The sequence below is a fragment of the Mycetomoellerius zeteki genome, unplaced genomic scaffold (assembly GCF_001594055.1).
Source record: "Mycetomoellerius zeteki isolate Tzet28-1 unplaced genomic scaffold, Tzet1.0 scaffold206, whole genome shotgun sequence".
Taxonomy (NCBI): domain Eukaryota; kingdom Metazoa; phylum Arthropoda; class Insecta; order Hymenoptera; family Formicidae; genus Mycetomoellerius; species Mycetomoellerius zeteki.
The window spans coordinates 864,543-891,409 of NW_017257021.1; the positions used below are offsets into that span (position 1 = coordinate 864,543).

Below are 26,867 nucleotides of genomic sequence, written 5' to 3' on the forward strand. Positions count from 1 at the left end.
ATTTTGCCTAATTGTATTGTATTTTTGTCCCTGCCGCTACTTGTTATTCAATTTCTGTTTAGCATTGATCTCTAACATCGTTCAATTTTTGGTAAGCACTATAATGTAAATCTAGATTGTAACAGTGCGTTAAATTGCATTAACCAGTATTCGAATCACGTGTCGTGAGTACAAGCAATATCTATGCAAAATATAGTGCTTTTTGCAGATTTTTTTTCGTAACAGTACATCTCGTAAATACTAATTTCGCGTCAAGCAACGTACAACGAAGGTGAAGACTGTCATACACTGCACAACTAGCAATTATATTTCTCACGTAGAATTTTATCTTGTAGCTCAAGCGTTACAAATTCCAGTATCTAACAAAGCAACATCGAGCAACAAGGAGCAACGGTCATCATATTCAAATAGGCGAGTCACGCCTTTAATGCACTGGGTGTCGAGATGCACGTGCAAGAATCAGAGCTGCATGTTGCGACTTTGAAATCTTAGATAAGCAGGAAATGTATACAGACGCGGATTATTTGTTCGTCAGCCGTGCGCAGAAACGAGTTTACATCGGCGACACACGGCGGGCACAGCGAGCACGGCGGTCACGGGACGCTAGGAATCCGAAACTCGCGGAATCCTTCCGCGAGAGAGTCAACGGACCGTCCCGTCTCTCTTCCCGCCCGTCGTCCTCCTCGTCCCGTTTAGTCTCCCGCAATCAAGCGCGCGTACCGTCTTGCTTCTCCGCTGTTCTCCGCGCGACGGCAGCCACGCGATCGAACAGTTTTTTCGAGCATCACGCGAAACAGGTATTCGACGTCGCTCGAGACGACGAAGACGCGAGGAGAGAGGTAGACGGGTAGATAGGTTAGGTAAAAGTACCCTCGCTCACGAATATCGTCATCGTGAAATTGCGACGACGCCGCGCGCGAATAAAATATGAAAATATAGTCTCCGAAGGAAACAAAAAGGGAGAGAAAGAAAGAGAGAGAGAGAGAGAGAGAGAGAGAGAGAGAGAGAGAATTTGGACGCTACCGAATGCAAGCAAGGGAAGGTCGAGCGCGAAGGACGCGACCGTTGCCGTTGCCGCAGGCAGCGAGTTTTGAAACGTCGCTCGCTTTTGCGGAGCAAGCGCGACGGCGCCATCGCGAAAGACGGATAGTGGAAGGCGGCCGCATTCGAAATGTCGTCGCTTCTCGTCGCTTTTTGTCGCAAGAATAGAATGTACACTCACCACTTACAGTCGAACAAAAATCCCCCGACGCGACGTCCGTTTCGTTGGGCCGGCGATAATCCACGTGACGGATGCAACAAAGATGCGTACAACGCGATCATACTCGCAGAACACTCACTCTCAATACAACAACGCGCGATGCAGTACACGCATGATACATAGGCTCGTGATGGCGCACGCGAACCGCGATTCTACGCGATGCAACAAGCGAAGGAACAAGAAAAGAGAAGAGAGGCACGTCCTGACGCATGGACGAAAAGCGCGGGGAACGCGACGCGCGCGACACACGTTCACTCGCGATTGCTTCGCCTCGCCTCGCAGTCTCTCGCCTCGTCTCGCAATGTCTTGCAGTCGCGCGTGCCCGCTCGCGACTCCGGACCAACTCCGCTCCGTCACCAACCCAACACCAACTCCGAAAGTCCGAACATCCGAAGCCGAACCCGAACCCGAGCTCCACTCCGAAACCTCCGACTTGCTCCGACTCGTGCCTCGTGCATCTCCGTGCAGCTTCGCCTTTCTCTGTCTCTCTCTTATTCCGCTTATACCGCTGTTTATTCCGTTCGGTATTATTCGGTAGCACTCGGCGCCGCTCGCTCCCAAATTCGAAACACAAACCAAACGAATACACGTGTTCTGTTTGAATTTTACACATGAAGAATGAAATCTTTCTTGTATTGTATTTAATTCCAAGAGAAAAAGAGAGATAATTTACAATATATGTATTATATAAAAAAAACACTCATTCTTCGTTATATAATAAAATTGATAACAAATTTTTAATATCAAAAAACTAAGCATATTGTAGTAATCTAATTTTTAAAAAATCTATTAATATAATAATTCATATAAATAAGTAAAGAAACTCGTCAAAAATAATTTCTATCACTAATGGAGACAGAGAAGAAAAATAAAACTAAATAGAATGAAAAATATCATAAGCTTATTATGGAAATATTAGAAAAAGACAAAGTCTATATAGATAAAATGTAAACTTTTTTATTTTCACATTTCCGAGCTTTTGTTCAAGCGTATCACATAGCATTTTTATTTTTACTGTCTCCATTTTCCATGTGCGTGTCTTTCCTTAATTCATAAATCTGTAAAAAAAAACATAATGATTATCTAAATGTCGCAAACTGCAAAGAAACAAGTACCGTTTCTTTTTACTCACCTGTACATATGCTTCGGTAAGGGTAATCATTTGGGGTAAAATTTGTGTGACGTGCAAATCTTGCAATTCGTACCATTGGCCTGTGGCTTTATGCAAAATATGAACTCTATATGTTCCTTGTCCAGGTTCGCCATCGTGTACTATATTGGCTACTAAGTCATACGTTGTATATGGATGCTTGGCTTTTACTTCCGGTGTTAAAATATCTCCAAAATCAACATTTCTATAAACATAATCAAGATTTTATAATTAAATATTGTTAATAAATTTTTTAATATACGGTACTATATAAAACGAGAGAATATTATATACTGACTTAACAGGAAAATTCACAATTGTTGGATTTTTTTCAACAAAGAATGTATTTTTTGTGAATCTCTGAAACCAATAAAAAATTATCAAATAATACAAAATATAATACAGACACTAATAGTAAATACAGAGGCGTCGAGTGGTTTGCCGCTCGGTGCGATTAACTCGCGATCTGTAGATCCGGGTTCAATCCCACCTGCGCTCACATACACGATTTTTCGCGTTTAAGAAGCCGAAAATGACTCCATCTGATGATTAAGAGATCTTTGATCATCAGCGCCGTTCAGATCCGGCATTAAACTGGAAATTGGATATTAGGCTGGCGTTCCATGAGCAGAAATTTACAGCAGAACGGAACAGCACGACCAATCACAATCGCAGTAAAAAAAGCAGAACAATGACTGCAGAGTTGTGATTGGTCACGCTGTTTCGTTCCGCTGTAAATTTCCGCTCCATGGGAGGCCAGCCTTAGGCTAACAACTTAATTACGGAAAATAATCCACTGTTACGAAAACCTCACGAGAGGCCTTGTCCCGTCTTAGGATGTTACGCCATCGAATGAATAGTAAATACAAGACTTACTTTTATGTAAAGTATAAGATACGGTGGCAGTTCGGTAATCTCAAATCTTTTCATGAAATTTTCCTTGTAAGTTTTATATTCTTTCTCAGTAACGGCGTTAAATTTGTTCAGGAGCGTGTACAGATTTACCTAGATGAATAAAAGAAGCGATTTTTTATTTCTTTGCTACATTCCATTTATGTGATCAATATTATAAGCGTGTAACAAAATACCGACCTGTGGAATAATATTCTCTGTGAATTGATCTTTAAATAGTGGAGGTGGCGGAAGATCGCAAGTGAGATATAAAAATGGACTTTCCGTCACAGTTTCACCATACTCCACAGTGTGTAACAATTCGCTTCTTTGGCTCTCCTCTAATTCCAATGGTGGTATTTTTCGTGTATATATTCGCATATGACCCAAAAATGTTTTATAAATGATGCTAGAATCACGCTTTTTTGTACCATTTAATGCCAGATGGAGAGCATTTAAGAACCATGATAAAAAATCCACAGGATCACCTAAACGCAATCACATATTGTGGTAAAACACATAAAAAACATACACGTTGAGGAAATCTGTTACATACCTTGCTCTGTGAACTGAAACCTTTTCTTGCTCCACAAGACTACCGCTTGCAGCATTTCGTGTGGGCTTACGTGCGCTTTAAAATTACGTGGGTTCCATAATTTGCGCATAAGTTCTCCAAACCTTTGTACCAAGAGATACGATGAATCACCGGGTGGTCTTCTTACATGAGCATAGTTAGATTCTCTTAAAAAGAAATCTCTCAAAGGTGTAACATGTGAAAGCGCCTATAAAAAATATTAAGATGACAAAATGCATAGAATATCAATATATATATATATAATTTATTTAAAATTATAAATTACATTACTTGTAAAATGACATTGCAGTAATCATTTGCTTTTATGTTATTCATTCCTACTATTCCTGGTGAATACATAGAGCCATCGATTGCTCTAGACTGTTTATCGCTCTTGTCTAGTTGAGCTATTTGCATTTTATCAAAAGTTGGATTTAACACATACTTAATATCATCCAGAGACGAATCTAATAAACATGTAAAATGTTACTTGCTGAAGAACAAAGACAAAAAATGAGTTTACCTACCTACTATCTCGTAATTATCTGGTAAACAATAAAATTTGAGCGTGTGCAAATTAAGAAAAACATGATGACTCTCTGCCACGCTATGTGTGTAAGCATGAGTATTAGTGCCTCTGCCTTGGAAATATTTACCGCAAACCAGACAAGCATACACATTGATCCTAGATAGTGATACAGAACACAATTTTTCAAAATCAAAATCAAGAAATTGTCGATTAATCGTGTCCAAGTATGGACACAATCGCGGTGCCTCTGATTTTGTTTTTATATGCTTTGCAGTCTCTGCAATAAGAAAAAAATACGCCTATGAGATAACAATATTATAGGTTATGCTTTAAGTGATAAATAAAAAGAGTGAATATGAGATTATTTTACTTTCTCTATCGATTATTTTACTTTCTCGTTTTACTTTTTCAATTATATATCAACGTCCGTAAATGTATTATTGTAAAAATTCATGTAAGGGCAAGGAAAAATCGTGGCAAGCACCATTTAACCTCAAACTGTATGCAATTTTTTGCATTTCATTAAAATCGTTATGTATCTAGAACGTATTGATTTAAATCAACAATGTACTACATCGTACAAAATTGCACACATACTCACTTTCTGTTTCATTGTCCGAGTCGCTTCCAGTATCAACTAATTTTCGTTTCAGAGTACTTCGTCTATCGGACGCCATTTCCGACAATTTCTGGCATATATACATGTATGCATGATATACGGCACGTAAAAATTCACGTGTATGTGAATGTAATCTTTAAACCTACTCAAATAAATTCGCACGATCACGTATTAATGGCATCTTTTATTCACAAAAAGTAGATCAATTCAGCATTTTAGAGTTTAAAAATCTTTACGATATAAGGATCTCTCATCAGATATCGATTTTATTTTTCAGATCGGCCAATAAAATAACCATAAAACGTAATGGTGTAATCATATAATCATATAACGTAATGATCGAGCATGTAGTGCATCCGATGCGTGGGATTGAATTCCACAAATTTCCGAACTCCAATTGCTCGAATCGCTCCGATCAATGATCATCAGCGTATTGTGGGTGTAGGTTAAGTTAGGTTATGTCAGCACTAGACGCAAGTGGTTTGTGCCATTTCACTTTTTAGTTGTATCTTTATACACTTTCTACACTCAACTGAGACGAATGGACGAATGTATGTAATTCTGTAAAGAAGTGGGAAGAAACGAGATCTAAAAAGTGCAACTGCAGCGTGTTTATTCCACCTGTGCGTACCACCTGGCGGGATAACGGGGGTGAGTAGAAGTAGAGGATTCCTTTCTATACCTGTGCATAACGGAATATTCTCGGGAACATTTGGATGCGTTTCGTAGATTTTGAATGAAACAACGAAAGAGAAAGAGATAGATTTATTAGAACTGCATTGTTATACTCAAATATGGTTTTCCTGGTTTTTGCTGGCTCTGTACTTGCAGTAGTTGATGATGTTTATCAGTTCATTCGATAAGAGGAATTACAAAAAATATTGTGCAGTTACTGTTATCTCGAAGGGGTTGAACACAGTTTTTTTTATTGATAATTCCACACCTTGAAAAAACATTGGAGTTGTGTTTTATATATTTTTAAATTACTAATACATTAATTAATACGGCCGTTTACTAATTGTACATGTAACTTGAATATTTTATTTCAAAATAATATTTAAGTAATTCTTTCTTGAATTTTTACATATATCAGACTCTCGAAAAGTAATGGTAATTATGGAGGAGATGGCTACGCCGCCCCGAACAAAAAAAAATAACATCCTACCCGCTGGGGCCTAACCGTGTAGAAGTTACAGCCTAGACAGAGTCCGCGTAGCCGCCCCGAACCCAAGCATTACTATCTACACACTCCACTGTCCACATGGGTTATGATTTATTTGGAATACAACTATGTATGATAGAAACATTGTGCACGAGTAACTAATTCATTCTTTAATTTGATTTTAAATTTCGTGTACTCTGTCGGACCGAAACGTAACCGCGCATGCGCATGAGGTCAGAAAGCATAAAAAAAAAAGGGGGGGGGCATCTCGTGCACTACATGTAGCGGCATGATAGATTTCCTAACCTCTACATAGTCGGCAACTTTAAAGCTAAATATCTCGGTTCGCGGGACAGAGCGACACTTTTTTATGCCAGATTCCTTCATTTCACACAAAAAATAGTCGAATGAGCCTAATTTCATTAAAATCGGTGAGGTCGACCGTCTCCTCCATAATTACCAAAGTAATTATGCCTCGTACAAAGAGAACTAGAGCAAAAAGTGACGATTTGTCGAGCGAAAAAAAACTTAAACGATCTAATTCAAATGTAAATTATATGACACAAATACAAACGACTTTAGGAATTAAAAAGGATATAAAGGAACATACATCTGCCATATCTGAACCTGTTTCTGACATGAAAGCAAAAGAAGATACAATTAAGCATACCTCTAAGCCTGATTCTAGTACAGAAGAAAATGGAACTGCGGTTGGACACACGTCTACAATATCTGCATTTATTTCTGATAGATTGTTATCGATTGAACAAGAGCTTTGTACCAAATTGCAAGATATTACTTTTCCACCATCCATACAATATATTTACAATCCACTCGAATATGCGTTTGAAACACATGCCATGTATGTACACAAGTATTGTACTGGCATAAAAAAGATCTTGTTCATTGGTATGAATCCTGGACCATGGGGCATGTCGCAAACCGGTGTGCCATTTGGAGAAATAAATATGGTGCGCGATTGGCTCAAAATCTCTGGTCCTGTTGGCAAACCCTCAAAAGAACATCCCGAACGAAAGGTGATAGGATTCCAATGTACACGCAGTGAGATTAGCGGACAAAGATTGTGGGGCCTCTTTCGAGATCTGTGTGGAAATCCCGAGAACTTTTTCCGATATGCATACATACACAATTATTGCCCATTGGCATTCATGGATGGCAGAGCTCGAAACATCACACCGGCAGATAAAGAAATAAAGGCAATATTTATCCTGTTATATTCCTTTCTTCTTATGCTGAATTATTCTGTACTTTTCAGGGTGAAGGACAAAGGATTTTACATGAGGCTTGTGACAAATCCCTGCTGGATATAATACAACTCCTAAAAGTAGAGATCGTTGTTGGCATTGGCAACTACGCCGAAAAAAGAGCACAGATTGCAGTCCAAACAGGAGGTCTTCCAGTACAGGTAACATACCGCAGTATTTTAATAGTAATAACATATATAATACAAGATTTATATTAACTTGTACAACGGCTTTTTCAGGTGATGGTTCTGCGACATCCCAGTCCAAGAGTTGTAGGTAATCAAAATTGGAATGAAACGGCTAAGCAGCGACTAAATGAATTGGAATTACTTAAATATTTTGAGAAAGCAAGTACTGCTGTTTAATTTTTCTTTTGCATAAGATACTATTATTTTTAAAGATATAAACATCAGATAGCATTCTTTTTTTTATTTTAAGATAACATTTTTTTTATGAAGATTAAGTCATGAAAGAGTTAATAATTTTATAGAAAACTGTCTTTAATATTGATTTTAAAAATATCTCGCCAGCATATAATATAATAATTGATGGTATTTATTATGGATACTTCGGCATGGATGGATGTTGCATTACAAAAAGCTGAGGAATCTTTAAAAGCCGGTGAAGTCCCGGTTGGTTGTTTATTTATATATAACAATCAAGTAATTGCAACGGGCAATAATACAGTAAATGAAACTTGTAATGCAACTCGTCATGCTGAGATAAATTGCATCGACCAAGTCTTAAAGTTCTGTAAGGAGAAATGCGTGGACTATGAAACGGTGTTTCGTAATCTAGATGTAATTGTCACGGTAGAGCCATGCATAATGTGTATGTCGGCATTGCTTCAACTACAAATACGCAGTATTGTATATGGCTGTGCGAACGATCGATTTGGTGGTTGTATCAGTGTTCTCGAAGTACCGAAGTTTTACGATTCAAAAATAATGATACAAGGAAATATAAAAGGAGAGAAAGCCATGAGGTTGCTCCAAGATTTTTATAAAGGTGTCAATCCAAATGCGCCTGAATCAAAAGTCAAAAAAGGTCGTAATACTAAAGGAACTTCGTCAACACACACAGAGAACAAATAATTTTACAATTTTTTTTTAATTCTACATTAACATGTGAAACTTTTTATATATATTCATTTGGTATATTATACACGAATATAAAGTATGTTTTCTATAATTGAGCATATAATACGCTGCTCCAACACATAATTTTATTGCACTAACAATAAGTTTGATTTTTTTACATTCTAAATGTACAATGTACAAATAGAATAATACTAATATTATTAAATTTAACATTCGCGCGTTTTCACTTTAGGGTGTATTCAGTCTGGACGCACCCTTACATGTACGTGTTAAACAATTTTCATATCATAGTGATATCTTATTCATTTATACATTATATATACAGTTTCATATATTTGAAATAAATATTACATAGGACTTACGTGACATACTTTTGATTTGATCATATGATCAACTGCACCATGTCTTGTCTAATTCACATTTTCCTTGGTACCATCTAATAAGTAATTGATTTCTTAGTGTGTAGTTATTTAGCATCATATCCCTTGTCTGTAAAAAATTTATTCAATTACAATCCAGCCGATTAGTTAAACGAAAAAGTACGACTTACTATAGATGGTGGGAAAATTCTTTGAAAATCCATTCGATTTTGATGCTCGAGATAACTCTGTGATAAAATGAGTTTTATTTCTGATGTGAAACACGGTCGGCACAATTGACACTCTATGCGAAAGCAGTCATTATCACATTTTTTACAGAGTTCCGGTAGCACTACGATATTTTTATTTGCTATTTCCATCTCTTCCTCCTTTTTATTTCTATAATAATAATATTAATATACCAATAAATAAAATATCTTTTTTTATGTAAATAATTCTATTTGTATATTTTTTTAGATGGATAGAAGTACATTTCTAGAAATAGCTATATACTTATAAGAATCTTGATGTCTTTTGATATATTTACCTTATTCTCAAGGATTCTTTTCTGATTCTCTTGGCGATACCAACCAACGCAAATGTATTGAATATGACTTGCTCATATAATAACTGATTCGGAGGATAATGCGCGGAAGACAGGTTCGGTGACATGTTTGCTTCCATCATGTAGACATTCAAGTCCTCATCAAGGGCCAAGTCGAATCTTACAAGCTCAAAGAAATTTCTGCCATTGCCGAAGCGCTTGGAGACTTCTCTGATTTGCGCCTCCTTCATCAGAGCGACCTCCCGAATAGCGTCATACGCTCGGTTCCACATTTCTGTCGGATTTTTTCCTTGCTCCCTGACGTATGCATCAAATGAGTCCTTCATCGAGTATCCGAGTTCGACATAGTATCTCTTCAAGGATGGCACGTTCCAAATCGGCAGATAATCATCGCCAACCACATATTTATCCAGAATCTCCGGATCAAACGGATAGTACTCGATTGGACAGAAGCGGAACAGCACATCGCCCTTGTAAACGTACACCCGCAGCGGATCCACAGAGGTGATGACGGTGTACACGCCAATATCGAACTTGTAGCCATCCACAAGGAACGGTCGCTCGATAAACTCTTGGACGAATGTGCCGGCAGTAAAATTTGTATCGCTACTGTCGCGAATGCGGATGCCGCGATGATCGTTCGACTTCTGTACAAACAGCTTTGCGGGATTCAATTTGGCATAATCGATGAAAGCTTGCTGGTCTTCAGGCATCTTGAATGCTGCTGGGATATACCGACCGCTGTGCGACGTCGACAAGTCTACTTTATTCGTGATGTAACCGCAACCGGGGAAGTGATTGACTCGCTGATGTTGTTGCAATTTATTTAAGCTCGCGGACAACACACGAAAAGGATAATCGTGAGCCCACAACAGATCCCAATCAGATTTATTATTGCCTTCCTGGAAGCCGAGTCGTTGGAGTACTGAATACACATGCTTCAGGTAACTGGTGTCATTGCTCTTGGCGTAGATCCAAAACTTTGGCCTAACTTCATTTATTATCATCGGTCTCTCGAACAGATGTCTCAAATGCGTTTGATAACGTAGATATATGAAAAATATGCCATACAGAATCAGAGGACCCACTACAGAAGATAAAATAATCTTCAGCACTGTCTTCGTCTTCAAATTCATAATTTGTTTCTTCATTAAACATGATGCTTTCTGTAATACAATATTGTTTCGATCCGGTTAGAACTTTTTTAAATCTAATTAAAGATAAAGTGTGAGAAAAATGAAAGTTTTAGTACTTCATTCTACTAAAATGATTTGAGTAAAATTTTAGTAAATATCTTTAAATAAAAAGAAATTGATTTATATATATACCTTTAGTTACTGTTCTCTCTTCTGTCTACAACACTGACTTATATATCAATTCGTCACTAATAAAAATAAATCTAAATAGTTTTTGCATTTCGTACCTTTTTATCTTGCTCTTTTCCAAGTTTCTTTTCATCTGACATAATATTATTTTGATTTAAGTGAGACTAAAATTAATTCATCTGTCCGCAAGAAATTTACTTTTGAACAATGAAATGCACATCATTCACATGTGAAAGTATGTACCGTTGCAACTCATCCCCGCTTCGCAAACCGCCTTCCACATGGGAGAACCATGAAAAACCGGTTTCTCTTTACGTAACTACAATCTGTGACACGACGTTCATCGTAAAAATTATTAGAAATAAACACTTTCAAATTCAAAAAATTATTTTTATAAATAATTTTTTTATTTTAGGAATAAACATTTTCAAATTAATGATGTTAGTATAATTGATTTTAACATATTGATTTTATAAACATAAATTTTGATTTATTACTAATTTATAGATATAATTAGTAATTCCTAATATCTATAAATTTTTATATCTTATTAAAACGCAATAAACCGCTTAAAATCATAGTTGCATCTTACTTATATTTTTTTTATATTTATCTACACAACACAATTCTCTGAGGGAAGTTCCAAGGACGTCTAGAGGATAATCTACATCCTAAGAACGTCGCCAGTACGTCCCTCGGAAAACTGTTATGTGAACATCAATTCATATTTTTTGTAATCTTTTAATTATTTTATCTAAGATTTTGATAAGTTGTATAAAATAGTCATCAATCTTATATATAAAATGTTTATAAAGTCAATGAATATTTTGGCGGAGATGATTTAAAAAAAATATATGTTATCCAATAAAATATATAAATACGCAATTTTTTACATAAGACTTACAAACGATTCAAATCTAAAAAAATGATAAAAAATTTAATGATTATTTTTTACAGTATTTAATGATTACTTTCATTGATGAAGTTTTCTGATGACAGAATTTCTCTCTAATAACTGTATAATAAGATTTTTGTTTAATAATAATAAAAAATTTTATTTTTCTTATGAGAAATTGCAATAAATACTAGTTCCTTTTGAATCTAAAATTTCATAATATTTGTGAAAAAATTAAAATAAATAATTCTAAGGCCCGCGCGGTTGCATCAACGTTACTTTGACTTTAAGCAAGACAAAATTCTCTCTGTCTCGTTTTAAAGCGAAGGAGAGACAGAGACAGAGTTTTAAACTTTGCTTAAAGTCAAAGTAACGTTAGTGCAACTGGGCCTAGGTTATATTTATATATATATATATATATGTAAATAAATACAAAAATAATTTATATATCTTGAATATATAAGTTTACGTAAATATTATGTTACTGATATTAATATTTCTAAATATTAATTATAGTGTTAATGTTTTTTTTTTTTCGATCTATTTAAAAAACGTAATTTCATAAACTTTCCACTCTTTTATTGATATATTCGCGCGCTCTATAATAAAATTTTAATAATTTTTTTACTATACTTTTTAATATAATAAACAATTATTTGGTACTTATAATAACTTGTGTATCTATGTAAATAAAAGAAAACGTAGATTTATATGCATTCCAAATATAAGCGCCTTCGTTCATTAGTGATCACGTGATTGAACGCGCCGGCGCCGGTAGCTGCATAGATAAGTGATCTGTTCGCGTTGCTTACACTTTTTGCACTCAGGATCTTTGCTTTCTTTCTCTTCGATGCTCGAATATATATTTATCTCATTTTAAGTTTTGCCAAAAATTTTGGCAATTTGAAGCAACGCGAACAAATCTTAGATTTAAGAGGTTTCTGGAGTATTCTGGACTCAGAATCAACAGCAAGTGCCCCTTCTACCTTCTAGTAATCTAGTTCTAAGGTTTGTTCGCGTCGCATGCTCCAATAGGTTCCATTATGCTCCTACCATAGCTCTTATTCACTCCAACGCGCTTAATAGAGTGAGTAGGAGCTACGGTAGGAACATGTTGGAGCTTGCGACGCGACAAACCTATACTCTTGGCAGTCCTGGCGTCCTGGCTCATTTCCTTTTCCTGTCTTTCACGTTCGTAGACGCGTTGGTTCTGGTTGGTTCGTTGCAGTGCGTTGCAAAAAAGACGTAAAACGTGTAAATATGGGTTTTCAGAATATTTGGTATTCACATCCACGAAAATACGGTCAAGGATCTCGATCCTGGTTAGTATAATGTTCTTTTTGTTCTCGCTAGTCTTCATTAGCGATTATTTATACTTGGCTTGAAGAATAGAGCGATCGCGTGGCGTCCTCATGAATGTCTATACAGTATTTTTTGATACAAAAACTTGATTTAAAGCAAAAAACTTGATGAAAAAATTAAAATTTAAAATAATGTAATATGTATGTATTATTGTTGTTGTTATGTATTGTTGTTATTAACCATCTTCTATGCAAACATACATTTAAATATGCATTCTAACCTCAAAAAAGCACGTTAAAGGGATGGATTATTTTAATTGCAATTTATTAAAATTGTTCCTCTTGTTTTTTCCCTAAATATTTCAAATGTAGGAAATGAAATAATTACAGATAACGAATAGATGTATTAATTTCGAATCAATTTAATATTTATTATGCTTATTATGTTTATTGTATAGGTTAGATGCGAATATATTTATTGTGTAATTGAATAAAATTGATTTCATTGCAGCCGCGCTTGTGCAAATAGACATGGGCTTATTCGTAAATACGGTCTGAACATCTGTCGACAGTGCTTTAGAGAATATGCAGCCGATATTGGTTTCAAGAAGGTAAAAAAATATCAGTCCATTTCGTTGCTACTTTATAAAGGCTGCGTTCGGTTTCAATTTGCTGTAACTTTCATTCTATTATTATCACTCGTTACTTGGGAAAGGAAAATAGAACAAAGCTCATAACATGTGAGCGACGAAATTGAACGTAGTTGAAATAAAATAAGATATCTAATCATACCTAAATATATCTTATTTATTCTTTTTACAGCTGGATTAAATATAACGTAGGAATAATTGGAGCAATTCTTTGACAAATTACGATGATTTTTACAGCAGCATCTTTAAAAGTTAACAGTTGAAAAATAGAGATTGTAACATCTGACACTCAACATTCTTGAAATGAATATATTTATATAATCCAACATTTTGTATATTTATTCTTTTTACATTCTCTAATACATATAAATAGCATTTTCTAATTTTCCTGGAAACACGAAAATGTGATCAAAATGATTTATTAATTTAACAATCACGTCTATCAATATATTTTCAAAAATATAAAACTGTTAATATTAGGCACAAATGAGATATCCGGTTTTATTATCCGAATTTATTATGTCGCAGAAAACAATACGATTTATTAAAAATTTTTTATAGAATTACATTTTATTCGAAATTTGACATTTTCTGGATTTTGATATCAAAATTTAAATATTCTATGTAAAACCCATTTTTAGGATCTAATTTGAATTCAAAATAGAATTTTTTTTTACTTTGGATATCCTATGATATAAAGTAAATTTATAAATTTAAGTAATCAAATATATTTGAAAATACAGCATGTAAAATTGTAAATAAAACTGAATTCAAATTGTAAATATTTCTTCTGTTCTTTCGAGTTGCATTGTTATATTTTCTATACTTAAATAAGCTAGATATACACAAATATTAGAGTTGAAGAGAAAATACCAAATGTATGCATAAAAAACAAATTAATAATACATCATAAAATTGTTGGTATACGAATTTACACATGAGGGCATAATGTACTCATTTTCCACAGATGCCTGGAAGAAGTAACTTTAAATATTTCAATACTTAATTGAAGCATCAGAGATCATACAAAATTCTGTGGCAAAGAAATTCATTAAACCTCTTATCTAAGACTTTAAAAGACTTTAAAAAAATTGATGAAAAAGTCGAGACGTTTAAAACGAGACAGCAAAAAATTAGCGCAAAAAAATATTCAAAGTCAATTCTCGTCTATAAAAAGGAAAAAAAATTGGTACTGCCAGTATATAGTGTCAATTGATATTAATTTGGCAACACTGCAGTAATAGGGAGGGTTCACGATGTTCGCGTAACGTAACTGAACATAGCTGAGGTAGAATAGATGAGCATAGGTTACGTTGGGTTACGTTTGTAACCTGCGTTACCTACGTACGCAAACCCTCACCCACCCTCGTCATCCCTCGCGCTCAAGGGTATCGTGCCGTCAATCGCAACACATGGAGAGAACGATGTCGGAGCAGACGGCTTCGCAGACGCAAACGGAAACAATCTCCGAGCCAGACGTCACCGATTCCGGATCGCAGGTATTCGTCAAATATTCGTTATAGGATCCTAAATGTCGCGTCGCGTCGCGAGGTACTAATTGTAAGTCTTTTTTGTCTCGACGCGATACGAATTGTTTATCGAGATTAAAATAAGCATGACCTACTCATCTTATCATATCTTGACAGTCTCTTGACAGTCCGACGTTCGACTCGCGTTGTCGAAAGAATCTTTCCTTGGATCGCAGAAAACCTGCGTCATATTAGTAGATACGACGAGGTTAGGCGTTCGATTACGTGTTGCAACTGCTAACTGCTGCTATATCTTAGGATTTGAAATTTTTTTAAAATCTTCATTCTGTCAAACAGTTTTTCTAACAAACGACACTTATTGTTGGTACAATATCTTTTTAGTAATATTAAAAGAAACGTAAGTGTAAATGCCTGCTCTGTCGTAACTGGATATATTCAAATTGCACAAATTAAACTAATTACTTTTACAAAGAAATAGAAACATTCCAGCTCGAAATGTAATGAATAAAATTCAATTCACAATCATTATTCTTGGTCAAATGCATCAACCTTTGAATGATGTTTAATTAAGAAGATAGTGTCTATTTAGTTTACGTTTTAAAATATATTACGTTGCACCCCACTACGTAACAGTTGCCAACTTCGTTTTTAAAAATTTCAATATGATGCGCAAAATACTTGCAATTAGCGCGCGAAGCAAGAAATATTTGTCAAGTGTTTCAAAAAATTTGAAAAGTTGCGGACGTGAATTTTGCACGGCCGTTGAAGAGAATCGTTCGCCGTTGAACGGAGTAAGAATTCTGGATCTGACGCGAATCGTGGCCGGTCCTTACTGCACAATGATCCTGGGTGATCTCGGTGCGGAGATCTTGAAGATCGAACGACCCGACGGCGGGGACGAGTCACGCAAGTGGGGCCCGCCGTTCTTCCAAAGAACACAGGAGTCGACTTATTTCATGAGCGTCAACAGAAATAAGAAAAGCGTTTGCATCGATTTGAAGAAGGGTAAGGATATTATTTACGAGCTGGCACAGACAAGCGACGTCCTGATGGAGAATTATGTGCCCGGAAAGCTGAGCAGCATGGGCTTAGGATACGAAGATATGGCTAAGATAGCGCCACGTCTCATCTATTGCTCGTTGACTGGTTACGGATCCAGTGGACCATATGCAAATAGACCGGGTTACGATGTCGTCGCTGCTTCCTTAGGCGGTCTTTTGCACATTACCGGCCCGAAAGATGGACCACCGTGCAAGGTTGGCGTAGCAATGACTGATCTGGCAACAGGCCTGTACGCTCATGGAGCAATTATGGCAGCTTTACTACAAAAATCGAAAACCAACAAAGGCCAGTGGATACAATGTAATCTCTTGTCGACTCAAATCGCAAGTCTGATTAACATTGCTTCAAATTATTTAAATGCAAACAAGGAGGCGACAAGATGGGGATCTGAACACGAAAGCATAGTTCCTTACGAAGCCTTTCCCACGAAAAATGGATACATGACGATTGGAGTAGGGAGCGATGCACAATTTCTGGAATTAGTCACAAGATTACAAATGTCAGAACTTACTACTAATGACAAGTTCAAGAATAATATAGCTAGAGTTAAAAACAGAACGGAATTACTTGAAATCCTTAGAGATGTAATTAAAAAGAAAACAAATCAAGAATGGTCTGCAGAATTTACAGGGGCTTCGTTTCCTTATGGAGCAATAAATACTATGAGAGAGGTGAATTAACCTGATCAATCTAATCTGATCTCGATGCATTGTCTCTCTTTTGCAATTTAATAAATTTCATTTTCTTCAACTGTAATTTCCAGGTATTCGATGATCCCCATGTGAAACATATCAAATTGGTTCGAGAAGTAGATCATCCAGTTACAGGCAAAGTGAAACTTGTTGGACCACCTGTGACATATAGCTACGCTACTAATATGGTGCGATCAGCACCACCAACATTGGGACAGCATACGTCAGAAGTTTTAAAAAATATATTAAACTATTCTGATGATAAAATAGAACATTTGATAAAACAAAAAATCGTACAATAATTAATGAGCATGAATCCCTTTCTATTTGTACATTTTAATGCAGCAATCGAATTATTGTCGGATATTTTTATAAAATCTTTAGAATGTAGTTTAATAGTAACAAGTTCATATATAAGATTATTGTATAAATATGTATTTTATTGTATTATGTGTACATTATATATTTTAAGATTAGTATTTCATCATTTTATATATATTACATTTTAAGATTTTAAATTTTATCGAATACAATAAAAATGGCCAACACGCCAACACCGTATGGACATATGTGTACAAAAAATTTATTGTCTAAAGAAAAAAACGTTTCGACCCTCCATTTTGGGTTCTCTTCAGTACTAATTATTATAAAATGTCAAACTAAAGTTAATCGACACTGTGATATCGTAATAACTTTTTAGTTAATTCAACACATGTAATTATTATTTAACGATTGTACTGAAGAGACCCCAAAAAGAAGGTTTTTGAAACGTTTACACTTTTATTATTTTATTTATACTTTTAGACAATAAGTTTTATACTCACATGCCCATCCAGTGTGGGCTTGTATTAGCATTTTTATGGTATTCGATTTAATTCATTAAAGCCTAAAATATTTTAATTTGGTTAAAATTTTATAATATATTATAAAATTGTTATTTTGTTATCAATTGTAATGAAAATAAAAATTTTTTAATTTTATTTGTTCTTTATTTTTACATTAACACAATTTTTTATTATATATATATATATATATCGTAACAAGTATCTTTTTTATAGTCAATCACTGCTTATAATTTAAAACCTGATAATGCACTTTATATTATTGAAAATTTCACATTTTTTTATACAGGATGTACCTACTGTACGATTACGTTTACGGATGCCGAAATCAAATAAAAAGGTTCAATGGACACAGGGGACCGTAGACAATGAAAATTTAAATAAAAAAAAATCAAAATGTAAGTATTTATTATTTCTATGTAATCTTTTAGGTTTCATTTATCAAAAAGAGTTAATTACATAATTTTTTTTATAGGTTGTTGTATTTATGAGAAACCAAAAACTTTTGGTGAAAGTAGTTCTGAAGACAGTGATGATGAATGCGAACATTGTCACGGACATAAAGATGCTCATAAGAAAGTCTTACCGAAATCTGGTGATCCTGCGCGAGAAGGAATGTCATCACATCCTGGTAAATTTTTCATAATAAATCAAATATATATTTGTATGTATTTATACATTTGTACCTGTTACCCTTACTTCTTATCTTATTCTTTTTATAGAACCCATTGCAACAGGTTCAACATAAGTGTTTTTATGCTTATATACCTATTGACAACTTTTCTCTAAATGGAAAATAAATTCCTTTATTTTCCAATTATTATTTCTCGAGTCAGTATGTAATACAGAAAAAGATGATACTTTTTTTAGGTAAGTAATGGTATATATATAACAATAATTAAAATATTATAATTATACAATGTAGATAAAGTCATGTTGCCTTGTCATTTTAGGTACACAACTTTAAATATGATTTTGCACTAGTATATGTACTTATATTACAGTGCTTTAATCGCGCAGATTATAAAATATTATTGAAATTGTTAATTATTATACATGTCTTGCGAATAGTAAATTATTCAACATTCTTTGAAAAGCAATTTCATCATTCCTTATATGTTTACGTCCGATTAATGTTATTAATTTTACATGTACTATTTGTTATTTACTATTTACCTAATATAGAGAGATCTAGATCCAGATGCGCTAGAAAAAATATATATTATTTTGTGATGTATGATAATATTGGTTCGTATATTTCATTATTATTAGATCAAGTTTGCAATTATGTTCTGATATGAAGAAAAATTAGGAATATATGTCAAAATTTCATTTTTTTTTTGGAGATTTATTACATTTATAATCTTACAATGCAATTGCTCTATAATACAAGCTCAAAAAATGAAATAATGTATTACAAATTACGGCATGCATTGTCATGCGCCATAATTATAAGTAATTATGTCGTATTACATATGACAAAGAAAAAATACAAAATAATGCACAGTTACATTTATTCCTTGTTTCTTTTATCTAATATAAGCATAGGTAGATGAAATTTGTAAATATTTCAAATATATATAAAATACAGAATGGATTAAATAAAAAAATTCGAAATTTTAAAGTCATACTCATAAAAAAAATGGTCATAAGGAAACTTAATATTCATTGCACACTTTCATTGAGTTTAAATTTCTAATTTCATTTGAAGATAAGTTTTAAACTAGTTTCATGTATATAGGCTTTATAGATAAATTTTAAACTGACATTATCTTGAAAAATATCTTGAAAAATCATTAATGTGCATAGAATAGGAACAAGCAGATAGGACAATTTTTAATCATTAGGCAAATCACTGATCTAATATTAGTTTGCGAGTTCTGAAAATTTAAAAATAGTTTGATAATCTATTTTTGAATGGATGATATAATTTTAAAATCTTTCGTAAGTTATTTTCTAATTTTCATCATAACAGACGCGTGTCAACAATATATTCTTATGATATTCATTCTTTTAACAACATTCTTAGTAATTTTTATTTTTTTACTTTTTTCAAAATAGAAGTACTCATCTAACGAGATTCTATATTATACCAAGAAATGAAAGTCTGCATATGTAATTTGCATAATCCCAGGTAATCAAAAAATATATTCTTATTATATTTGTGCTTTTATGCAATAATAGTATTCTGGACGATTTTGTATAGTATATATTAAAACTTAAGTGTAAAATATATCTCTAAGATCTTGTAAAAATAAATGTTTAAATTAGAAATTTAATAGTTTTTAATCAGTCAACATTAGTGCCGCATTTCTGATATTTATGTCTTTTTCGCACTTCCATCCCCCTACGATAAGACTTTTCATCTAAATCTAAAGCCTTCACCATAGCCCGACTTCGCCATATTTTAACTGTATAGTCATCACTAGTTGTAACTAACATCTCAGGATCGCGTGGATTAAAAGCCACTGAATTAACTACATCACTATGGGGAAATTTTGCTAAGCAGATTCCATAATGTCTATCCCATAAATAACCGTGTTTATCTTCTGCACCACTGCAAACAAAGATATTTTATATTTTGAAAAGTTAAATCTTGGTTAAATTAATAAATTAAATACAAGCGTATTAATTACCTTGCTACGTATTCATTACATACATCCAGAAATATAAAGAAACATTCGTTATTAGGCGTATATGCTTTGTGTGCTCTTAACATCGTGCCAACTTGTTTCAGCGTTACCAAGTCGATTACATGGATATCGATTTCTTGAGCTATCGGCGGTGGTTGTAAGGGATTGGTAATAACGTAACCCTTCGGCCACGGCCTCGAATTTACATAAAGATATCTGGAAATATATGCATAGTTAAATATCTATACATCTCAAGTACATTTATTTTACATGACAACTACAACTGACCTATGATCAGGAGAAAGTCCCATTCCAATAATATGGCCATGAAGATCAATTAAATGATCTATTTTATCGAATTTGTCTGCCACAGATTCATAATTTAACCAATCTTCTACTGATGGAGTATTCTGTCTCTCTCGTTCCCTCTTTTGTTGAGCTATTCTCTCACGCAGCGATGGTCCTGGATCCAATCTTCGTGGGAAAGTAACTAATTTGATCCTCTTAAAACCAACTTTATGCGGAGTATATGTTTTCGAACCAGTCGTAAAGATAAGAAGTTTTTCGGGATTACTGGCTAACTCGTCTGTATCACATTCTTCGGTTATTGAAGATTCTGTAAACTCATTTTTTGTCATCATGTCCTACACAATGATTAGGATAGCCGATTATAGTTATTTCCTATTGCTATGCATTACATGCATAATTTTCCTACCTCCAGACTCGCTCTCCTCCTCCCATTGCGGATTCTCACTTTCGCTATCGCTTTCGTGTGCCTTCTTCTGCATCTCAACCTGCCTATATTCCTGATTGTATTGTATAGGACTAGCATATTCAAAACCATCACCAAGTTTCCTCCAATTCGAAAATGCACCTTCTAATTTACTATATCTATCATGTATATGTATCATGTATATTAATATCTAATAAGAATGCATTTAAAAGTTATATACATGTATACAGGGTGGTCCACTCTTAAATGGAAAACCTTGAATGTTTTGCTTATTTTTGATACGAAAAAATATTTCATATAAAAGTAAAATGATTTCAAGAGGGACGTATTTCGGTCACATTGTTCTTTTGGTAGGTAGAAGTGCCAAAAAGATAAAAAAAAATCACTTCTACTTTTTTAAATAGAATTATATAATTTTTTTTACTTAATATCATTCCTCTAATTATTCTGCGTATAAAAAGTAGAAATACCAAAAACCAATGAGATATTTTATACTTTATTCTGGCACATATTAATGTGAAAGATTAAATACATTGATTTTTTTATATTTCTACCTTAATATTTTCCTTCACTCGAAACCGTCTCACTTTTTTTTTTCATCTAAAACATTTTTTTCATATCATCAAAAATAAATGAAATATTCAAGATTTTCAATTTAAGTGAACCACACTGTGCATAAAAAAAAGAAATTTTCACATACTGTATTTTTGATGATGAAATGTAGTATATTGGTTCTTCTTGACTTTGCGAGCTATTAGATTCGCCTGAAGGAGACAACAAATCCTTGTGGCTTGGTGGATTTCCTTTTTCTTCCTTTGTATTTGAGGAAGATGGTTGGCTCTGTTGTTCTGTGGATTCAGCTGGAGCAGATGCTAAACAATTTGCAACCATAATCGCCCTAATCGAGGAAGCATTTCCGTTATAGAACCTGAAAAATTATTACAAGTGCATGAAAAAAATATTATAATCCATTTAAAAAAATTTATTTATGTTTCTAACAAGAAGTTAAATTGAATTAAAGATTCAGATCGATTAAAAAAATATACCGAGTCGTTACTTTACCTAAAGAGTTGCGTCATAATGGGCACATGTTCGCTAGCTGATTCCTGATTTGCCTTATTGAGCCAAACTACGCTAGTACTAACCAAATGTGCCAACCAATGTAGATTTCCACTTAAAAGGTAACGTTCACTGTACCATGTACCAAATATGTCATACGGCTTATTCACTACTCTACACTGGAGATCAAAACCAGCTACAAATAAACAAAAAACACATATAAGCATGTATTGGATGGAGATAATTTCTTTTATCAAAATCTATCGTCAGATAATTTCGTTGACTCCCAGGTTAAGATTTATTTTAGTCGTATAATCTTTATTTTCTTATTGATACATATAAGACCTTAATCTCACTTACGTGCTACTCTGAATACTGCTATTTCACCCGAAGTACTATGCGGTGTACCAAAATGGACACCAGACACAAGAAGTAACGTATCTGTACAATTAAACTGGGAAAATTGTGTATATTTCCAACTAAATGTCTTCATATCGTGCCAATATTTTATGGTAACAGGATACTGACTTTGCCATACCTAAAACAAAATGATGCAAATGATAAATGTAAGTATATGAGAGAAAGTAATAATTGCAAAATGAAAGAAGAACTTACAAGAATATATCCATCTTTTGAACAGGTTGCAAACATTTTGCCATTATGAGAAAAGCTCACGTGTAAGACCTGATGTGAATGTTCTTTAAGAACTTCAGTTTCTATCAATGGAGTGTGATATGCCAAGCGTTTGAATTCTCCCAACCAGGAGGTTTTTCCTACGAAAGAATAATAAATATAAAGAATATGGATAAAATATATACATATGCATATAAAATAATAAAAAATTAATTATTATACAGATTTATGTAGTATTACATAAGATAAGATTTTTCTATGTACATAGAAAGATTTTCTGAAACATCATTTATCAAAAGATAAAAATTGAAAATATACAAATTTCATGTGTATTGTTATTAACAAGATTGTTTTATAAGAATATATGACAACAAAAGTAGCATTATAAAAAAGTAACAATCAATAAACGTTGCTATTAATCTGAATAATTAGGAATTCACACTCATTTATGAAAAAAAAAAAAGTTTACTTCGTTTACACATATTTCTTTGTCTTACTGCTTTGTTATTCTATTATTGCTTTTACATTTATTGTCTTCATAAATGCCATGTGTGTGGAATCATTGTCCGATTTAGTAGAATCTAACAATTTTGCTCCGAGTATGAATGGATCTTCCCGGAAAATAGACGGTACAAATTTATATTTTCTCCACGCAATATCCGGCGGAGAATGTTATTTTCGATCGTGTAAAAGTACCGCGAATACTTAGTGACGAGACATACCTGGCACGATGCCGACGTCCGGATCTATCTTGTACGTACGATAAAATAAATACTTCCACAGGAACTCGTCGCGCGACACTCTGAACCACGATCGGCACACCTCGCCCGCGGTCAACAATTCCCTCGGCGTCAGGTACTGGAAGATACTCAGGAGAATCGAGTCCGACATAACGTACCAGTTGAATTCACCCTCGCTACGCGACGAATACTCGCTGCCGTCGTCCGACTCGCTGACGTCCTCGTCGGACGGCCGGTCGTCTCGCGCGGTGTCCTCCACGTCGTCCATCGTCGACGCGCGGTTTATTTACTGGAACAGCTGATACCTGTCAGCTACCGCACTGTCGTCACGTCAAGGATACGCGAGTTTTCGATCGAGGTTAGAATTCACGTAGTGAAGTTCGCCACTCTCTGCGGCCGTTCACGAACGAGTGCATCGCGTCAAGTCATTCGCGTCCGCGTCGCGCAACACCTGCACGCACAGTAAAAATACGATACGAGCTGTGTTGCACGAGTCGCATCTCGGAAGCAAGCGGCACGTATTCGTGCCAATCGTGCCCGACGCAGCCCGACGTATGTTCCGTCAACGGAAAAGTTTCCACGTTATCTTTCAATGAATTTCGGAACGCCCTGATTGCCTCTCAATCTCCGAATCTCTGGACTCTGATCTGCTCTGATTTCTGTGAGAGATCCTGATATTCCTGACGTCCTGATATTCCTGACGTTCTGATATTCTAAAAGAGAACGTGTGTTTCCCCGCTTCGCGATTACGACACTACGAGAGTCGCTAGACTAGACTGTTTCTTATAAGTTTCTTTTACCTCTGCTTTTACTTGCACTCTCTAAATGTATAGTAACTAGACCTTGAAGATAAAGAGAGCGAGAAGTCCAAATATATAAAACGAAAGTAGAGGCTGCATGCTCCACCACTTGACGAGTTGACGCTCGCAATCACTTGCTCTTTTTTTTTTTTTCTGCCGTGTATCGTCGGATGACGATAGAAGAGTGCCTTCAACTTGTCCTTTCAGATTATATGTGATTATATAGCACGCAATCACTCGTGCTCGTTTCATTCTTTGTTTACCTAATGTTAAATAAGGACAAACGATGCTCGCAAGTGTGTGAGCGTCAAACGAAAATAGGATTTCGTTCATCCTACTCACACTTTACTGCACTTGGAAACACATTTAAATAATTGAGATTATCCTTTGTCATTCTTTCTATTTTTTCGCTTTGTATTTTTTCGTCATTTTTCCTTTTTTCTTCAACTTTGTAGTTATCTTATTTTAAGTGCAAAAAGTACGACATAGTGTAGCTGTAAAGATCAGATCCTTATGTTTACCTTTTTCTACGGGTTTCCTAACCTCTAGCCAAAAAAGTTTACTTATAATTTTACTATTGAATTGACTATTTATAAATAAAATTTATATTTTTACAGATTGCAGTATTCGCAAGAAGAACTTGGTAAGAATATAATAATTTTTTATGCATAATCTTTCATATAAAATCATAGAATATATGTATATCGTGTTTTTTTTCCGGATTACCTCATTATTAATGAAAAGAAAAATAAAATTAAAATAAATGTAAATATTTGTAAATAAAAATAAAATTTTTGTGTGTAAGAAATGATATTAAAAGCAAATTAATATTTTATAAAATTTCTAGAGTTGCCTTTTGTGACGTAGAATGAAAACAATTTAAAAATGTTGAATCTAATTTTGAGGCATCCTATTATTCCTAAAACTTTATTAACTCAAGTACGATCTGTCCATGGAATAACACAAAAATATTTTATATATGACAAGAATATATTTTCAGCAGCAATGACTGTTAGAATGTTTCTAACGAGATGCGCGAGGTAAAAAGATATAATTATAATAAAACTTTTGATAAAATATATTTCTTAAGAATGATATATATCTAGAAATATTTTAAGTTTTAATCATTGATTATTAAAAGAATATTTGTATAAATGTATACAGGATATTCTTGATCGTTATTGTTATCTTCTTTTAATTAGAAATGAAAGAGGAAGATCAAAAAGTAGAATGTTATGTCAAAATGTCAATATTGTTTTGATAATCGTTTGAAAATTAATGCCATTTAATTAGTTTACATTAAAAAATATTAACTTCAAATTAAAGCTAGAATTAACGACGATAACTATAGGATTTCCTGTGTATTTTACAGTTATATATTTTAAAATGATGTAAATAAAAATTTAGATTATCTGATGGAGCAACACAACAAACAAGTTTCCTTAAACCAAACAAATTGGTACAAAATTTATTAATACAGCGTCGAAAAATGTCACGATTGGATGTAAATACAAATGTACAGAACAATGTAATTTTATATAAATATGAAGGGAGTACATATATCCGAAATTTGCGAATTTTTGGAGTTGTACAATTATTTTGTTGTTTAGTATTGGCTTTTTATAGTTATACTCCATCATTCTGGGATATATACAAGACTGACATAAACTTAAAAGAATATTTGCTGAACCACATGTTACGAATTGGCATATTTTTTTTTGTAATTATGACAGGTAAGAATCATCTTTTATATTTATGTGTAACAATATTTCATATATAGACATTCATGTTTTATGCAAAGATTCATATTTTTACTTTATTTGTTAAGCAATCCTTTATATAAAATGGAGTAAATAGATTTTATTCTTTTTGGAATTGATGTATTTATTTTGTAGGTCCTCTTACGTGTCTTTACGTTTATGCTGCATGTGCTCGTAGCATCAAATATATTATTTTAAATAAAGGCGGTAAAACACTTTCAATTATTACTTATCATATGCAAAAGAAGAAATCCAAATTAAATTTACCAGTAGGAGTGGTAAGAAGCATTTACATAATAATTATAAATATAAAGTTAATTATAATGTTTGGTGTATAATTAATTTCATACATGATATTAATAATAATATATAACACTTTTAGAGCATGAAAATATATATATAAAGATATAAAAGAGTTAAAATATTTTTTTCTATTTGAAATGTTTCTTACATTTGAGATATTTTTTTTAAGGTAAAGTGCACCGCAGACAGACAGGATGATACAGGAACATATCTACCACTTAAAATAAAAAATAAATCTTTTTATTACATAGTTAATAAAAGTGGCACTTTTGTAAATTCAAATCTTTTTGATCATATAATGGGATAATTATTTAATTTTATGGATATATGTAGCATTATTACGAATATGTTCTTTTGCTATAATACATTGTACATGTTTATTTAAAAAATGTCATTACCGTCATATATTTATGCTGTAAGTATAAAATATAAATATCTGCTTAGAATTATTAGAGAGATGTTATTAATATATCG

General features: G+C 33.7%; 10 protein-coding genes across 14 annotated transcripts in view; 6 read left to right on the plus strand and 4 right to left on the minus strand.

Moving 5' to 3' along the window:
- Window positions 1-1,490, minus strand: part of LOC108722523 (rap guanine nucleotide exchange factor 2) — a 116,112-nt gene extending 114,622 nt beyond the window's left edge. For 2 of the 3 annotated variants that reach the window (XM_018447677.1, XM_018447673.1), the window contains exon 1: window positions 1,223-1,490. The gene's annotated coding sequence lies outside the window, so the exon portion shown is untranslated. The remainder of the gene's footprint in view (window positions 1-1,222) is intronic. The other variant, XM_018447674.1, reaches the window with a different exon arrangement.
- Window positions 1,491-2,237: 747 nt separating this feature from the next.
- Usp39 (ubiquitin specific protease 39) lies at window positions 2,238-5,663 on the minus strand. The gene is made up of 9 exons (XM_018447703.1): window positions 5,007-5,663; window positions 4,404-4,682; window positions 4,168-4,343; window positions 3,859-4,084; window positions 3,504-3,790; window positions 3,288-3,416; window positions 2,710-2,771; window positions 2,394-2,616; window positions 2,238-2,319 (listed from the first exon to the last, which is right to left on the minus strand). The coding sequence occupies exons 1-9, from the start codon at window positions 5,107-5,109 to the stop codon at window positions 2,254-2,256; spliced, it is 1,551 nt and encodes a 516-aa protein (XP_018303205.1). The 5' UTR covers window positions 5,110-5,663; the 3' UTR covers window positions 2,238-2,253.
- Window positions 5,664-5,696: 33 nt separating this feature from the next.
- Window positions 5,697-7,816, plus strand: Smug (Single-strand-selective monofunctional uracil-DNA glycosylase). Of its 2 annotated transcripts, XM_018447705.1 has the most exons (4): window positions 5,697-6,128; window positions 6,651-7,403; window positions 7,463-7,612; window positions 7,691-7,816. In XM_018447705.1, the coding sequence occupies exons 2-4, from the start codon at window positions 6,657-6,659 to the stop codon at window positions 7,814-7,816; spliced, it is 1,023 nt and encodes a 340-aa protein (XP_018303207.1). In that variant the 5' UTR covers window positions 5,697-6,128; window positions 6,651-6,656. The 2 variants fall into 2 exon arrangements, with proteins under 2 accessions (XP_018303207.1, XP_018303206.1); XM_018447704.1 differs by lacking the exon at window positions 5,697-6,128 and having other exon boundaries at window positions 6,170-7,403.
- Window positions 7,817-7,946: 130 nt separating this feature from the next.
- Window positions 7,947-8,851, plus strand: LOC108722532 (tRNA-specific adenosine deaminase 2). The gene has a single exon (XM_018447698.1). It carries the CDS (start codon window positions 8,000-8,002, stop codon window positions 8,543-8,545), a length of 546 nt encoding a protein of 181 aa, XP_018303200.1. The 5' UTR covers window positions 7,947-7,999; the 3' UTR covers window positions 8,546-8,851.
- On the minus strand, window positions 8,851-11,056 carry TTLL15 (tubulin tyrosine ligase-like 15). Its single transcript, XM_018447697.1, has 4 exons — window positions 10,899-11,056; window positions 9,458-10,641; window positions 9,102-9,309; window positions 8,851-9,040 (listed from the first exon to the last, which is right to left on the minus strand). The coding sequence occupies exons 1-4, from the start codon at window positions 10,938-10,940 to the stop codon at window positions 8,942-8,944; spliced, it is 1,533 nt and encodes a 510-aa protein (XP_018303199.1). The 5' UTR covers window positions 10,941-11,056; the 3' UTR covers window positions 8,851-8,941.
- Window positions 11,057-12,866: 1,810 nt separating this feature from the next.
- Window positions 12,867-13,974, plus strand: RpS29 (ribosomal protein S29). Its single transcript, XM_018447699.1, has 3 exons — window positions 12,867-13,017; window positions 13,508-13,607; window positions 13,819-13,974. The coding sequence occupies exons 1-3, from the start codon at window positions 12,956-12,958 to the stop codon at window positions 13,825-13,827; spliced, it is 171 nt and encodes a 56-aa protein (XP_018303201.1). The 5' UTR covers window positions 12,867-12,955; the 3' UTR covers window positions 13,828-13,974.
- A 922-nt stretch (window positions 13,975-14,896) lies between these two features.
- On the plus strand, window positions 14,897-18,599 carry LOC108722506 (protein phosphatase 1 regulatory subunit 11). Its single transcript, XM_018447655.1, has 4 exons — window positions 14,897-15,145; window positions 18,022-18,130; window positions 18,208-18,363; window positions 18,455-18,599. The coding sequence occupies exons 1-4, from the start codon at window positions 15,059-15,061 to the stop codon at window positions 18,478-18,480; spliced, it is 378 nt and encodes a 125-aa protein (XP_018303157.1). The 5' UTR covers window positions 14,897-15,058; the 3' UTR covers window positions 18,481-18,599.
- LOC108722505 (succinate--hydroxymethylglutarate CoA-transferase) lies at window positions 15,284-17,192 on the plus strand. The gene is made up of 2 exons (XM_018447654.1): window positions 15,284-16,869; window positions 16,962-17,192. The coding sequence occupies exons 1-2, from the start codon at window positions 15,799-15,801 to the stop codon at window positions 17,190-17,192; spliced, it is 1,302 nt and encodes a 433-aa protein (XP_018303156.1). The 5' UTR covers window positions 15,284-15,798.
- A 1,268-nt stretch (window positions 18,600-19,867) lies between the features above and the next one.
- On the minus strand, window positions 19,868-24,722 carry Fbw5 (F-box and WD repeat domain containing 5). 2 transcript variants are annotated; one of them, XM_018447707.1, is made up of 9 exons: window positions 23,513-24,722; window positions 22,833-22,930; window positions 22,518-22,695; window positions 22,161-22,353; window positions 21,799-22,026; window positions 21,081-21,256; window positions 20,654-20,981; window positions 20,369-20,581; window positions 19,868-20,289 (listed from the first exon to the last, which is right to left on the minus strand). In XM_018447707.1, the coding sequence occupies exons 1-9, from the start codon at window positions 23,796-23,798 to the stop codon at window positions 20,022-20,024; spliced, it is 1,968 nt and encodes a 655-aa protein (XP_018303209.1). In that variant the 5' UTR covers window positions 23,799-24,722; the 3' UTR covers window positions 19,868-20,021. The 2 variants fall into 2 exon arrangements, with proteins under 2 accessions (XP_018303209.1, XP_018303208.1); XM_018447706.1 differs by having other exon boundaries at window positions 22,773-22,930.
- LOC108722496 (transmembrane protein 223) lies at window positions 23,512-26,700 on the plus strand. Its single transcript, XM_018447642.1, has 6 exons — window positions 23,512-23,543; window positions 24,948-24,973; window positions 25,178-25,370; window positions 25,738-26,063; window positions 26,226-26,368; window positions 26,563-26,700. The coding sequence occupies exons 3-6, from the start codon at window positions 25,216-25,218 to the stop codon at window positions 26,698-26,700; spliced, it is 762 nt and encodes a 253-aa protein (XP_018303144.1). The 5' UTR covers window positions 23,512-23,543; window positions 24,948-24,973; window positions 25,178-25,215.
- Window positions 26,701-26,867: the final 167 nt, after the last annotated feature.